Source organism: Mauremys reevesii, linkage group 24 (genome assembly GCF_016161935.1).
Source record: "Mauremys reevesii isolate NIE-2019 linkage group 24, ASM1616193v1, whole genome shotgun sequence".
Lineage (NCBI taxonomy): Eukaryota > Metazoa > Chordata > Testudines > Geoemydidae > Mauremys > Mauremys reevesii.
The window spans coordinates 653,705-667,261 of record NC_052646.1 but is presented as its reverse complement, the minus strand read 5'-3'; the positions used below and the strand labels follow the sequence as shown (position 1 = coordinate 667,261).

The window sequence follows — 13,557 nt, the reverse complement described above, 5'->3', positions numbered from 1 at the left end:
AGGGCCGAACGTTCAGCAAACGTCCTGTCTGGCCACAGGACCTGCCAGGGACGGAGAAGCCAGCAGGGCTGGGGGCCGGTCAGTGGGCAGGCAGGGACGGGGACGCTGGTGCTGCCCAGGGCAGGCCAGGCCATGGCAGGGACAGGACTAGCGGCCCCCAGAGACCCGGGCAGAGCCGTGGGGGCGGGGAGGGCAGAGTCACCGGCCTGCCCCATTGGCTGCTGTTTGTTTAGCTGCTGGTTTCACATCAGCCGGGAGCTGCCCTGTGAGTGATTAACACAGCGAAGGGGGCTGGGGCCAGTCGGGGCCTGGGCTGCAGCCACCTGACTGGGGAGAACAACATTTCCTGGCTCTGGCAGCCTACTTTGTAGAGCCCCTGGCTCTCGTCAGGCCACTCCCCGGCCCCCCCCCAGGGACATGCACCCCCCCCATCCCAGGACCACCCCCAGGACCTTTCTGTATAATCCCCAGGCCCACTCCCCATTGCACCGCCCCAGGCCCATACCCCATAACCAAACCAAGACCACGACTTATAATCCCACAGGATCACACCCCGTAACCACCGCCCCATCTATCCCAGGAGCTCCCCCCGTTGCATTGCCCCCAAAACAACCCCCCCGACGAGCTGAATAGTGCAGCAGGGCCCTGTGCTCACATTTCTGGTGCTGGGACACCCCCGTGCTCTTTACCCTCTCCCCTCGGCTCTTTCCCGGGGGGTGCATTGGGTGGGACACAATTAGGACCATAGGAAGCACTGTGCCACCATCATGCACTAACCAAAACCACCACCACCACCAGCCCAGCAGAGTTTGTGTTCCTCTCTCTGGTGACATTTTCTGGAATGAGCTGACCAACCCCCCCCGCCCCACCCCACTGAATCCCTGCCCCCTCAGTAAGCAATGCGGGGGCATCTGCCATCAGCACCAGCCACTGGCACCCCCAGCGTGTGCCTGGCAGGGCTGCCATGTACTGGGCACCGGCGTCCGGGGTGTACCCAGGCAGTGTACGGGGACAGGCATTGGGGCACACGCTGGGCCAGGGGGCACCCCAGGGCAGGACCAGGCCCCGCTGCTTACGTTACTGAAGGGATTCTGCTTCTTGTCAGGGGCGCTGAAGTGTCCATAGGTGTGGTAGTTGAGGTGCTCGCTCCTGGGCTCATACAAGGTCTGTGAGCTGAGCAGATCCAGCTTCCCACGGTTCTTCCTGAGACGTGAGCAGATGATCTAGAGGGGCAAGAGAAGGCTGGTGAGTGGAGGGAGGATGGTTGGTGTGACACCCTGGCACCCCAAGCTTCACCACTGTCATGTCATGAGGATGTGTTGTGTACAATGTCTGCCTTGTGAGGTGTCATTTTAAAGGTCTTGATCTGCTAGACAGTTATACTCGTCGGATTGTGAGTGTTATCGTTGTATGTGAAGTTGACGACATTTGGCCATGTGTGTGTTACTGAAACAGGTTGTGAGGCTGAAAACTCCCACAAGCAGCCTTTCAGGTACAACAGTTAAAAGGCCAAACAATGTTACTGGCTCATTGAGGAAATGCACACGAGCATGAGGATTACCCCAGGAACTGTGTATAACAGAAACCTCTCAGAGACAGCACTATGCAGTGGGAACCGTTTGACCCAGGTCACAGAAGAAGAGCTTTCCAACAAGTGGGAAGAAGATATAGAAGGGGGGAAATGACATCACAAGGGGACCTCACTCCCCGCACGACAACACACCTGGAAACATCTGAGGGGCAAGGACTCAACTGTGGGAAGTGATGGTCCCAGGCTAGAGGGATTTTTAGCCTGTGTATGAAAACCCAGGAAACCCAGGCTGAAAAGCAAAGGCAGCTTGTGCCTTAAGAATCTGCCAGCCCGTTTAGCACTCAGGGTGAGAATTTGCTAATTCATATCCTACCTAGCTAGTGTGGTGTCACGGAGTGTGGGGGAGCCAGGGCCCTGCACCCCCAGCTTCCTGCGATTCACCGTGACTCTCAGCCAGCCAGTAACACAGAAGGTTTATTTAGACGACAGGAACACAGTCCAAGACTCGTCTTGCAGGTACAGACAACAGGACCTCCTCAGTTAGGTCCATCTTGGGGCCAGGGGAGGCCAGGAGGTCTGTCTCGGCTCCCCTCCATTTCCCAGCCAGCTCCAAACTGAAACTCTCCAGCCCCTCCTCTGCCTTCATCCCTTTCCCGGGCCAGGAGGTCACCTGATCTCTTTGTCTCCAACACCTTCAGTTGGCACCTTCGTAGAGGAGGGGCCCAGGCCGTCAGTGGCCAGGAGACAGAGTGTCGGCCATTCTCCGTGCAGACAGCACCACATCGGCCCTCTAGGGCTCTGCAACAATCATATCCCTTCTCCCACCACCTAGATAGTTAAGAACTGCATAGGGGAAACTGAGGCACCCACACAGTATTCAGAGAAAACATTATGAACATTCCCACGTTGTCACATGTGGTAAGCTCAGTTTGCAGTATTGTTTATTTACCAGGTAATCTGCTCTGATCTGTTTGCTATCCCTTATAATCACATAAAATCTATCTTTTGTAGTTAATACACTTGTTTCTGTTTTGTCTAAAACCAGTGTGTGTGGAAATCATAACTTGGGGCAGAAACCTGTGTCTCTTCCTCTCCACATTGAGGGAGGGGGCAAATGTCATGAGCTTATGCTGTACAGTTCTCTGCACAGCGCAAGATAGTATAATTTTGGATTCACCCTTCAAAGGGGGTTGTGCACTTGAGTAACTGGGCAGTTCCTTAGCTGAGCCTTCCCATGCAGAGCTGATCTCAGCATCTGTGTGAAGCTGCAGCTGGGTGTGTCCCTGTCGATGGGAATGCAGGGGAAAGAGGAAGCTTGGAGAGATTGGCAACTTGTCACAGCAGCACAGTGTGAGAGGGAGCCCAGGCTGGTGGGTCAGCCAGGCTCAGTGGTGCTCCAGGTCCAGGTGGCACCCCGAAGGGGGGCGAACCCGTCACAGTGGGGTCAGGCAGGAAGAAGGAGAGAGGCTGGTGGGGGCCTGAGGCCGGAGGGATGGGCAGCGGGGGACTCACCAGCAGGATGAAGAGCAGGATGCTCAGCACCAGCAGGATGCAGACCAGGACCAGCAGGGCGATGCCCCAGCCAGGCACCAGGGGAGCTGGTGCCGTGGTGGCTGGTGGAGAACTGCCAGAGTTGGCTAAAACACAAGTAGGAGCAGTCAGGGGCTGGAGAGGACCCAGAGGGGAGGGATCCCAGCAGAGAGGCCCAGACCAGGGGACACAGCTGGCCAGGCAGAAGGGCCAGGGACAGTCAGGGGCTGTCGGAAGGGGCCTGACCCTGGGGTGCTGGGGAGAGCCTGAGTGTGATGGCCGGGGGCCCAGCCCCAGCGCAGGTCAGCGAGGACGGCTCTCAATGGGTGCGCTGCCGGGGGCACAGGAGCCCTCCCTCCCCGGGACAGACACAGGCACCGTCCACACACCCCAAAGCAGCCCAGCCAGGGGCCTCTGGTGGGAGCTGGAGGAGCCCCCGAGGGCAACCCGGTCTCCACAGAGCTCTGCACAAGGGCCATAGACACCAGCTCCCCTCAGCCATGGGCTGAGCCCCCAGCACAGGGACCCCCGGACACGTGGCTGTGGAGACACTGCGGGGCCTGGCTGGAGCCTGCTCACCGCGGATATTGTCCAGCTGGAGTCCACCAAAGCTGTTCTGGCTGTTCAGCCTTTGTGTCAGCTGCTGCTCAATGTCGGTGGTGCTGATGCTGGCGTTGCTCACTCGGTACTGCAGGACGGACTCAGTCACCACCGAGCCCTGGCTGCAGAGCGTGCCAGAGAGGGGGCGTTAACTGGGTCTGGTCCCGGCCCTTCCCGCACCCCTCCCCCGGTCCCCCATTCCCACCTGTCATCAGCCATCGCCTGTATGCAGGCAGCTGGGCAGGCTCACCTGCCATGAGGGCCTCAGCTAAAAGTCACATACCCAGTTCCCACCAGCCAGGCATTGGTGCAGAACACGGGGAAACTGAGGCGCGCACAGTATTAGTATAGGACAGTAAGACACATGCAACATAACAAGGTGAAACCCCACCCACCCCACTTCGTCACATTTGGCAACTAGCAACAAGGACCCTGGATGCCCCCCACCCCTCCTTAGGAGACAGCTGGGTGTGACCGGCTGGAGGACCAAAAACTCCAGGTGAGGGCTGCAGGGGGCAGAGGGCTCGGGGCTGACCCAGCTGGACTTTGCTGTAACTTTCTGTTCTCTGTGGTAATTAAGGCCTCTCTGTGCTGCTGTGTCCAGACACCTGATAACCCTCCTGCGGTTACCCCGCTGGCTGAGAGTCACTGCAGAGTGAGGAAGTCGGGGTGCAAGTCTCCCCAGGTGTCCAACTCAGGGGAACTCGCTGCAGGGAGCTCACGGGGAGACCTAGGGGTGCTGAAGGCTCTGAGGTAGAGTCCCCAGAGGTGGAGAAGCCAAGGGGCTGACCCCAGTGAGCGTGTGACCCTACGGGGGCTGAAACAGTGAAGAGCTCCTCGCACGGGCTGTTCCAGAGCCGTGAGAGAGCACCGGCTCCGGGGATCAGTGAAATGGAAACACTCCCAGGAGCTCGCTCAGTATCACCCAGGTCTGTGCTTGCCCTGGGGCCCTGCCCCCCCCCCCGCATTCCTCCCCCAGCCTCACCCACCCACCCTAGATTGGAGATGGGCGTGGAAAGGTCTGAGAACAGGAACCCCTGGAGTGTCCCCAGCACAGGGGCTCAGCGAGGGCCAGGGGAGGACCCCAAATTGGGGCTGCAGAGAAGTCCCACTGGGTGGAGAATGGGGCAGAAGCCCCAGGCTGGAGGAATGGGGGGGCCTGATTTCCCCATCCCACCCAGGCTCAGCTCTGGCCTCACGCCACAGCTCCAGAGCAGGGCCAGAGGGGAACCAGGCCCAGAGACAGGGGTGAGGGTAGGGTGGAGGGTCCCTGCAGTCCCTTGGCTCAGCCGCCCGGATGCCTTGGAGGCCTTGGTGCTGCTGGAAAGGCTGCCTGGGCCCTCCTGGTCTCATGCGCGGCGTAGGGTTAATCATTCCAGGCGCCAGCTATTGTCTGGCCCTGTGCTCCCCTCACCTGCCCCAGATTCACCCCCCAGGAGCCGCCGACAGGCACCGGGTGCTGAGCCTGGGCACAAGCCAAGGGTGTGGCCGGCGGTTCGGGGAAAAGCAACTTCCGTTTGGGTGCTGCCCTCGCCCCCAAGCTACAGAGCCCCGAGGAACCTGCCCAGATCGCTGCCCACCGCCCCGCCCAGTGTAACGGTGTAAAGCGTGGGGGGAGGGGGTATCCAGTGAGCTCCTCCCCTCCTGCCCCCACCCCCCCACATCCCTGTGGCACCTGTTCTGCAATGACAGCAGCTCATTGGTCGAGCGACACTGCCACCTACTGGGCATGTTTGTGTTCACAGCAGCTCACCTGGCCGCTGGGGTCACTGACGTGCAGGTGAGTCTGAGCCTGAGCAAGTAACCCCAAGACTGGCCAGTTCGGGGCCTGGCCCCTCACTCAGCACCAGCCGCTTCATGGTGCCTGGATCTCTGGAAACGTGCGCTCAGTGCGCAGCAGCCGGCTAAGCAGAGAACATGGTGCTGGGCCCTGCTAGGGAAGGGGATAGACAGTGAGACAGTAAATACCATAATGGCATTATGTAAATCCCTGGTACCCCCCCCCACACACACACCTGAACACTGCCTGCGGGGCTGGTCGCCCCATCTCAGAAAGATGTGTTAGCACTGGGAAAGGGGCAGAGAAGGGCAACAAAAACCATCAGGGCGATGGACCAGCTTCTGTATAAGGAGAGATTAAATCTGGGCCACGTTCTGCTAGAAATAGAGACACCTAAAGGGGGGGCTATGATACAGGGCTATAAATCATGACTGAAGTGAAGTGTTATTTACCCCTTGACATGACATACAGAGACTCCAGGAGCAGCGATTCTCACCGCGCTGTGCCACCCCCCGCGGCTGGACCCAGCCCTGGAGGGGGCACCCAGGCTCGCTCAGGCTGGCTGTGCACATCTGGGCCCCAGAGACCTTGGACATCCCAACCGCCACAGGGAGGAGCTCGTGGGGGTAAAGAGATTTGCCCAAGTCAATCAGTGGCAGAGGGGGAACAGAACCCATGACGCCTCACCCTGCTTTCACCACTAGGCCATGGTACCTGTACAGGAATTGCTGGTAGCTGCTGGGGGGACTGCCCAGAGCCCACGCCTGGCCTGGGTTCTGCTACACTGGCCCCGCTCCCCCCGTTAGCAGGGGGCCCTGGCCCTGGGGGGTGAAGGTGGCTTCCCTGGTGGTCTGTGCAGTCAGGAGTGCACCCGAAGAGGCCTGTGGGTGGCAGACACTGCGCTGCACCGCTACGGCCGGCCGGCAGAGGGCAATGTCAGCCCAGGGATGGACACCGGGAGCCAGGGGAGGGGCTGCTGTACGGACAGCTCCATGCACCGCGGTGCCAACCCTACACTCTGGCCGTGTGTCCCTGTGACCAAGTGGGACTGTTCTTGCTGTGTTCTGTGAATACTGAGTGGGGAGTATTGACCTGGGAAGGTTACAGGGGCGTTTGGCTGGGACTGGCTGCAGTGGGGATGGGAGACTTGCCTTGAGGGAGGATACCTGAGCACGTAACATGAGAACCCAGGACGGGGGTTGGAGCCAGGTGACACCTCTGCCCTGGAAACTGGAAAAAGGCTGGGGGAGGGGCCAGGGGGAGGCTGGGTGAGACGGCTGGAGGGAGTTTCAGTTTGGAGCTGGCTGGGAAAAGGGAGGGGAGCCCAGATGGGCCTCTGGCCTCCCAACGGGGCTCTGGCCTCCCTGCCCCCCGCCCCCCCAAGATGGACCTAACTGAGGGGGGAACCTGTTGTCTGTACCTGCAAGACGGGTCTTGGACTGTGTTCCTGTCGTCTAAATAAACTTGTTTTACTGGCTGGCTGAGAGTCCTGGTGAATCGCAGGAAGCCGGGGGTGCAGGGCCTTGTCTCCCACACACTCTGTGACAACTGGTGGCAGTGGTGGGATCTACTGCCTGGGCCGCCCGGGGGGGTGGCAAGTGGGGCAATTTGCCCCAGGCCCCGCAGGGGCCCCCATGAGAGTTTTTCAGGGCCCCTGGAGTGGGGGGCCTTCACTCGCTCCAGGGGCCCCAGAAAACTCTCACGGGGCTTGGGCCCCCAGAGCTTCTTCCGCTCTGGGTCTTTGGTGGCAATGGAACGGAAGGACCCCGCCCCCGCCGAAGTGCCCCGAAGACCCACGGCAGGAGGTCCTTCCGCCCCAGGACCCGCCACCGAAGTGCCGGGTCTTTGGTGGCAATTCAGCGGCGGGGGGCCCCTGCTGCCGAAGACCCCAGGCCCCCTTAATCCTCTGGGCAGCCCTGTCTACTGCATCCCGTGGACGACGCTTCCTGCAGTAAGTGACTGGGGAGCAGTAAAATGAAGGGGGGATAACAAGGACCAGGCGTGCTGAAGATTCAGAAAGAGATGGTTTCAGGGGGCGATTAACCCCTGGGAGTGTGTGACCAGAGAAAAGGACTTTGCAGTAACAGGGTCCCCCTGGGGATTGCAGCGAGCGGTCCCAGGGGCGGAGTCTGCAGCTTGACCCTGGCAGAGAGGTGGTGACCTCGAGAAGGGCTGGCACACTAGGGGTGCTCCCTGGAAACTGTGGGGAGCGGCGAGCACCCCGGCCTGTGAGTGGCCAGCAGGAAGATGTATGCTAAGTACCTTAAGAGCGACCTGGTCGAGCAAGCAGAGGGGGCTGCGCAGTGGGAGGCTCACCAAAGACCAGCTGATTGCCCAGCTGGAGGAGGGACATCGCTCAAATGAACTGATCCGTGTCTCTGAGGGAAGCAGCCTGGCAGATGCAGCACAGGCACCAGTGTCGGTCCCAGCTGGGAGTGGTCAGACCCCTCCCTCCTATGCCTAGGGGAAGGGCAGGGAGGAGCCCAGTGAATACTGAGGGCACCGTGACACCCCTGGCCAGCAGGGGATCGTCCCGGTGAAGCTCCCCATCCCTGGAGTTGAGAAGGCTGGAATTGGAGAAGGAATTAAGGCTGAAACAGCTGGAGTTGAGGCAGCAGGATCTGATGGAGGAGCGAGCAGAATGGGAAAAACAGAGACAGCATGAACTGGAGGAGAAAGAGAAACAGAGACAGCATGAAGAGAGACAGAGACAGAGGCAGAATGAACTGGAGTTGGCCAGGCTGAGGAGCAGTGGGCCCCCGGCTGTGGTGAGTGAGGGGGGGCCCAGGACTGCACAGAGCTTTGATAAGTGTATTCTGGCTCAGCGTAAGGAGTGGGAGGACATGGATGACTTCCTGGGTGCCTTTGAGACAGCCTGCGAGCTGCACCAGGTAGATCCTGCGGACAGGCTCCGGGTTCTCACCCCCTTACTGGACCCCAAGGCCGTGGCATTGTACCGCCAGCTGGAAGGGGCGGAGAAAGGGAACTACGAACTATTCAAACAGGCCCTGCTGTGCGAGTTCGGGCTGACTCCTGAGATGTACCGGGAAAGGTTCCAGAGCCAGCGTAAAATCTGGCTGACCTCAGTGCAGTACAGACCATGGTGGGAGGTGGCCGGAAAAGGTTCCTGTGGGAGAAGGGGTTCCTGTAATGAGAATGGGCTTCCCCAGGGGAGATGGAGTCATGGGGAATCAGGACGCAGCTGGTGGTACCCCGGAAGTATCACCGCCAGCTGCTGTGCTGGGCCCATGACATCTCCCTCTCAGGGTACCAGGGAATCTGGCGTACCCGGCAGAGGCTGCTGCAGAACTTTTACTGGCCTGGGGTCTTTACTACTGTCCAATCCCACTTTACGACTGCCGATCCTGTCACCCCTGTCAGAGGGTGAGGAAGGCCTGGGACAAGGGGAAAATGGCTTTAGGACCCTTGCCCATTGTCATGGAGTCCCTGGGAGAGGCTCTGCAACTGATCCCTACAAAGCCAGTCAGGACTCTGGTGAAGTCTCCTCTCTGTGAGCAGATTGTCTTCAGGGCAAGCAGCTCACACGGCTTTCACCTTCCTGGGTCTGACCTTTGGAGCATTCAGTATCCTCTGCCCCTCCGTGCGCTTCCCACAGCGAGCCCGCCCCAGCAGGGTCCTGGGGGAGCCACAGGGTCCTGCCCCCCCACTTCGCAGTCAGACGTGACTCTCAGCCAGCCAGTAACACAGAGGTTTATTAGATGACAGGAACACGGGCTAAAACAGAGCTTGTAGGTACAGAGAACAGGACCCCTCGGCCGGGTCCATCCTGGAGCCAGCAAGGCAGACACCCACATCTGCACTCACCCCTCGGCCCCAGCCAGCCCCAAACTGACTCCCCTCCAGCTCCTCCTTTCTGGCCTTTGTCTCTTTCCCAGGGCCAGGAGGTCACCTGATCTCTTTGTTCCCCCACACCTTTAGCTTCCCCTTGCAGTGGGGAAGGACCCTGGCCATTAGTTGCCAGGACACAGAGTGTCGGCCATTTATATACAGTGGCCTTTATCCTACCATCTAGAGACTTCAGAAATGCAGAGGGGAAACTGAGGCACCCCTACACTATTCAGAGGAAACATTAAGAACCATCCCACTTCGTCACACCCATCATAGAGGAGCCTTTCCAGAGGGTGGCCAAGGTCAAGATGGGGGCTCTTAACCAAGAGAGCCCGACTCACAGCCCTCCAGACTGGAACACTGGGAGAAGACCCCATCCCAGTTTGAACCCCAGATATTGGGGTGGGAAAAGGACACGGGCCGCATAAGTCTTCCCACCTGCGGACTACGAGTGCCATCGAGCACACCCGACCTAAAGGGGGGTGGTGAAACTGGAAGGGCCTGAGGTAACTCCCACCAAGGAAGGGGAGGGATGCTGAGGCATCCATGGGGGATTCAAACTTCCCCAGGTCACTGGCTGAAGTGACCCTGCTCAGTTCGGTCTAGAAGAGGGGAGACATGTGACGAACTGGCAATGTTCTTAATGCATTCTTTGAATACTAAGTGAGGAGTATTGACCTGGAAAGGTTGCAGGGCAGTTTTGCTGGGACTGGCTGCACTGGGGATGGGAGACTTTCCTTGAGGCCAGATACCTGAGCAGGTAACATGAGAACCCAGGAGGGAGGTTGGAGCCAGGTGACACCTCTGCCCAGGAAATGGACAAAGGCTGGGGGAGGGGCCGGGGGGAGGCTGGGTGAGACAGCTGGAGGGAGTTTCAGTTTGGAGCTGGCTGAGAAAATGGAGGGGAGCCCAGATGGGGCTCTGGCCTCCCAACGGGACTCTGGCCTCCACTGGCCCCCCCCAAGATGGACCTGACTGAGGGGTCCTGTTGGCTGTACCTGCAAGACGGGTCTTGGACTCTGTTCCTGTCGTCTAAATAAACCTTCTGTGTTACTGGCTGGCTGAGAGTCCTGGTGAATCGCAGGAAGCCGGGGGTGCAGGGGCTTGTCTCCCACACACTCTGTGACAGTCCCCACCATGCCCTGGGCAGCAGGGGGCAGCCTCACGCCTGGGCACGGTGCAGGACTGTGGACACACACGTAGCTGGGAGTGCACTTCCTGCTCGCCCAGCCCTTGGACGGCCCCAGACACGGGCTCTGCAGGCAGCGGCTGGGTGGGGCGTCTGGGGCATCACTTCCTTGTTCCTGCCCAGCCTTCCCGTGGCAGTGGGGGAGCTGAGAGCCTTGAACCAAACTGTAACCTGTATATGACGGAACCACTTCAAGCCATGGGGGGCAGCAGCCCCCCAGCCCTCCTAGTTCCAGCCCCTGTGGTGCCGGGGGGGGGGAGGGGATGGCAAAGGGCTGCACAGATTCCCTGGGGGGCTCATGCCCACTAGCGAGAGCAGGACGTGTCTTGGTGTTACGGGCCCCCCCGTACCCAGCACAGCCTGCAAACTCCAGCCTGGCTCAGCGATGGGCCCGCTAGGAGCCAGCTGCTAGCACTGGGCGTCCAGCTCCCGGAGCAGGGCACGGTTTGGGGCCTCAGGGCCTGAGTGTGGCTGGCTCAGTGCCAGGGGATTTCCAGGTGAGCCCTGGGGAGGGGAGGAGGCTCGTGCCCCTGGGCAGGGGCTGCCTGGCACCCCAGGGAGCCGGAAAACTGGACCAAGGGAGAGGGGGAGAGAAGGAGGGGGAGAGCCTGCTGGAGGGGTTTGGGGTTTCAGTTTTGGGCTGGCTGGGAAGAGGCAGGGAACCCCAAGTCTGGGGTCTAAGATCCTGGCCCCCGGAGGGACCTGGCTGAGGGGTCCTGGTTGTACCTACGAGCCCTGCTTGGGACTGTGTTCCTGTCATCTAATAAACCTGCTGTGTTACTGGCTGGCTGAGAGTCCCGGTGAATCGCAGGAAGTGGGGGGTTCTGGGCCCTGACTTCCCCACACTCCGTGACAGATGCCTTGGAGGCCCCTGGGAGAGAGGAGAAGGGGCCCTGTGAAGCTGGAGGGGGGCCCTCCCAGGAGACGGGGGGGGGGGGAGGCTGTAGTGCGGAGGAGCAGGGCAGCCCCTCTTGCGAGGGTGGGGGGGCTCTGGACGTGGAAATGGTGTGGAGGAAACATCTCGCCCTGTTCCCAGCTGTCACCATTCCTCCATCAGTGACTCAGGGACTGGGAACAGGGCTGTGGCAGGCGGGTGATAAGCGTCCGTTACACACCTGTGTCCAGTGTGCGGCATTGCCAAGGCAGGGTGGGCCGAGCACTAGGGGGCGGGGTGGGCAGCGCTGGTTCAGATCCCACCCAGAGCCCTGCTGAGCCTAGCGATGGCTGGGCAGGACAGGCAGCCCTGGCGCTGTGTCCAGCCCCCAGGAATGGAAGGTGGCTTGTTTACACACGGCAGCGCCTCCACCCAGCGTGTGGGACTCAGTTTTGAGCAGGGAAGAGAGAAGCCCTGAGGGCAAGACCCAGGCTCCTGGCCCAGCTGTGCTGCCTGTGCTGACCCAGGCTAGGGGTCCCCTGGGGCCCTGTCTCTGCTTTCCACATACGCCCTTTGGTCCCACTGGGGTTCTTTGTCCCTGGACACAGCACTGTGCAGACGGCGCAGCCAGGTGGTGACTCAGGCGTCTGTGGGCCTGACACTGGGGGAGCGTGTCCCCCTACACAGAGCCAGGGCAAGGTGCTCCCGGATTGCCCCCCACCAGCCACAGCCACTGCAGAGAGGCCAGCGGCTGACCCGTGGGGGCTGGAGAGCCAGGCAGAGCCCTGCAGGGGAGCCCTGCTAACCCTGGCACTGGCAGCCCTGGGGACAGACTCTGTGCCCAGCACTTACCTTCGGAAGAGCTTTCCCTCCCATCACCTTGGGGTACTCCACACACCTGCCTGCCTCAGAAACCTCCGCCACCGCTTCACTCACAGTCGACATCCTGCCTCAAACTGGCTCTCAATGGAGTGGAGCAGTCTGGGGTAGCTGGCTTCCGGACGGCTCTAGGAACCTGCTTCTGGAACGCCCAGGATTCCCTTGTGCAGGTGTCTTTACATGGCAGGGTCGGGGAAATCTACTCACAAGGCTCCAGAAATGTAGCTTTTCCCCACCACCGATCTTCCCAGGCCTGCAGGCTGCTGTGATCCCACCAGCCTGCGCTTGCGGCCCTGTGCCAGAAGCACCAGTCCACATAGGGAGCATCCGCAGCTGTGCTGAGTGCAGTGAGCAGCATCAGGCAGTGGGAGGCTGCCATGACAGGGTCCTCGTCCTCCTCCTGCTCCATCATAACCTCCTCTGACGGGTCAGACAACGTCGCCGAAATGTCCCCAGCGTCTCAGGGCTGCTCTGTGCCTTTCCTGACACAGGAGCGACAGTGCAAGCGAGAGGAGTTCTTCCGACGGCATCTCCTCCATGTGGCTGGCTCTGGCAGCTGGGGGCACACCGCACATGGCCCAAAAGGCGGCCCGGCAGGCTGTGCTGGGGCTGGGCAAACCTCCCAGGCCGTGCAGGGTGGAAGCCAAGACCCCCTCAGCGCATGGCGGTCACAGGGCTGGAGTGGCCCCATTTCGGGTGGGCGCTGGGGAGTCAGGCTGGGCTGACGCAGGGCTGAGTGCTGCAGGGGGCGGGGGCACCAGAATCCTGGGGTCAAACCCGGGTTAGAACATTGTTAACATGGGGTTCAGCCTTAGTGTAGCTGCGAATACCCCAGGTTCTCTCTCACGGGTCAGCTGAGGACGCGAGTCCCTCTGCCCTGGGCTCACACTGCAGTGTAGACACATCTGAGAGGCCTGTGCCCCAAATCACAGAGACTGGGGACATGCACTGGGGAGAGGGAGCAGGAGGCTGTACGGGGCTGGCAGGCAACACCACAGTCACTCGCATCAGGACTCTGCCAGGGCCCCGCTCTGAGGGGACGCTGGAGCTCAGGGCTGTGACCGCTGCTCCTTCACCACGCAGGGCTCCTGTCATCTCCCCTGGCCTGGCCGCACCCAGCCCTCAGGGCTCTTTATAGCTGCCTGTTCCCACAGACTAGGGACTGTGTCCATTACATGCTGGCCTGCCCACCGAACCGCCCCCTCATACCTCACCCCTGCCTGCCTCAGCCCCCGACACCCAGCCCCCCGTCTGTCTCATCCCCTCACACCCAGCCCCCCCACCTGCCTCAACCCCTCATCCCCAGCCCCATAGCCCACCCCCAC

At 60.7% G+C, this 13,557-nt stretch overlaps 1 protein-coding gene across 1 annotated transcript; it reads right to left on the bottom strand.

Annotated features, from left to right (window-relative positions):
• Positions 1 to 1,557: 1,557 nt before the first annotated feature.
• Positions 1,558 to 12,298, bottom strand: LOC120390471 (mucin-1-like). The gene is made up of 5 exons (XM_039513179.1): positions 12,206 to 12,298; positions 5,415 to 5,473; positions 3,641 to 3,783; positions 3,044 to 3,168; positions 1,558 to 1,569 (listed from the first exon to the last, which is right to left on the bottom strand). The coding sequence occupies exons 1-5, from the start codon at positions 12,296 to 12,298 to the stop codon at positions 1,558 to 1,560; spliced, it is 432 nt and encodes a 143-aa protein (XP_039369113.1).
• Positions 12,299 to 13,557: the final 1,259 nt, after the last annotated feature.

Excerpts from the sequence above, each read along its gene's own strand:
- LOC120390471 (XM_039513179.1), bottom strand. The coding sequence starts at position 12,298 with ATGTCGACTGTGAGTGAAGCGGTGGCGGAGGTTTCTGAGGCAGGCAGG. Across the intron at positions 5,474-12,205 it reads GAGGGAAAGCTCTTCCGAAG|TCTTGGGGTTACTTGCTCAG; the intron begins GTAAGTGCTGGG and ends CGAACTGGCCAG. Across the intron at positions 3,169-3,640 it reads CCAGCTGGACAATATCCGCG|CCAACTCTGGCAGTTCTCCA; the intron begins GTGAGCAGGCTC and ends CTTGTGTTTTAG.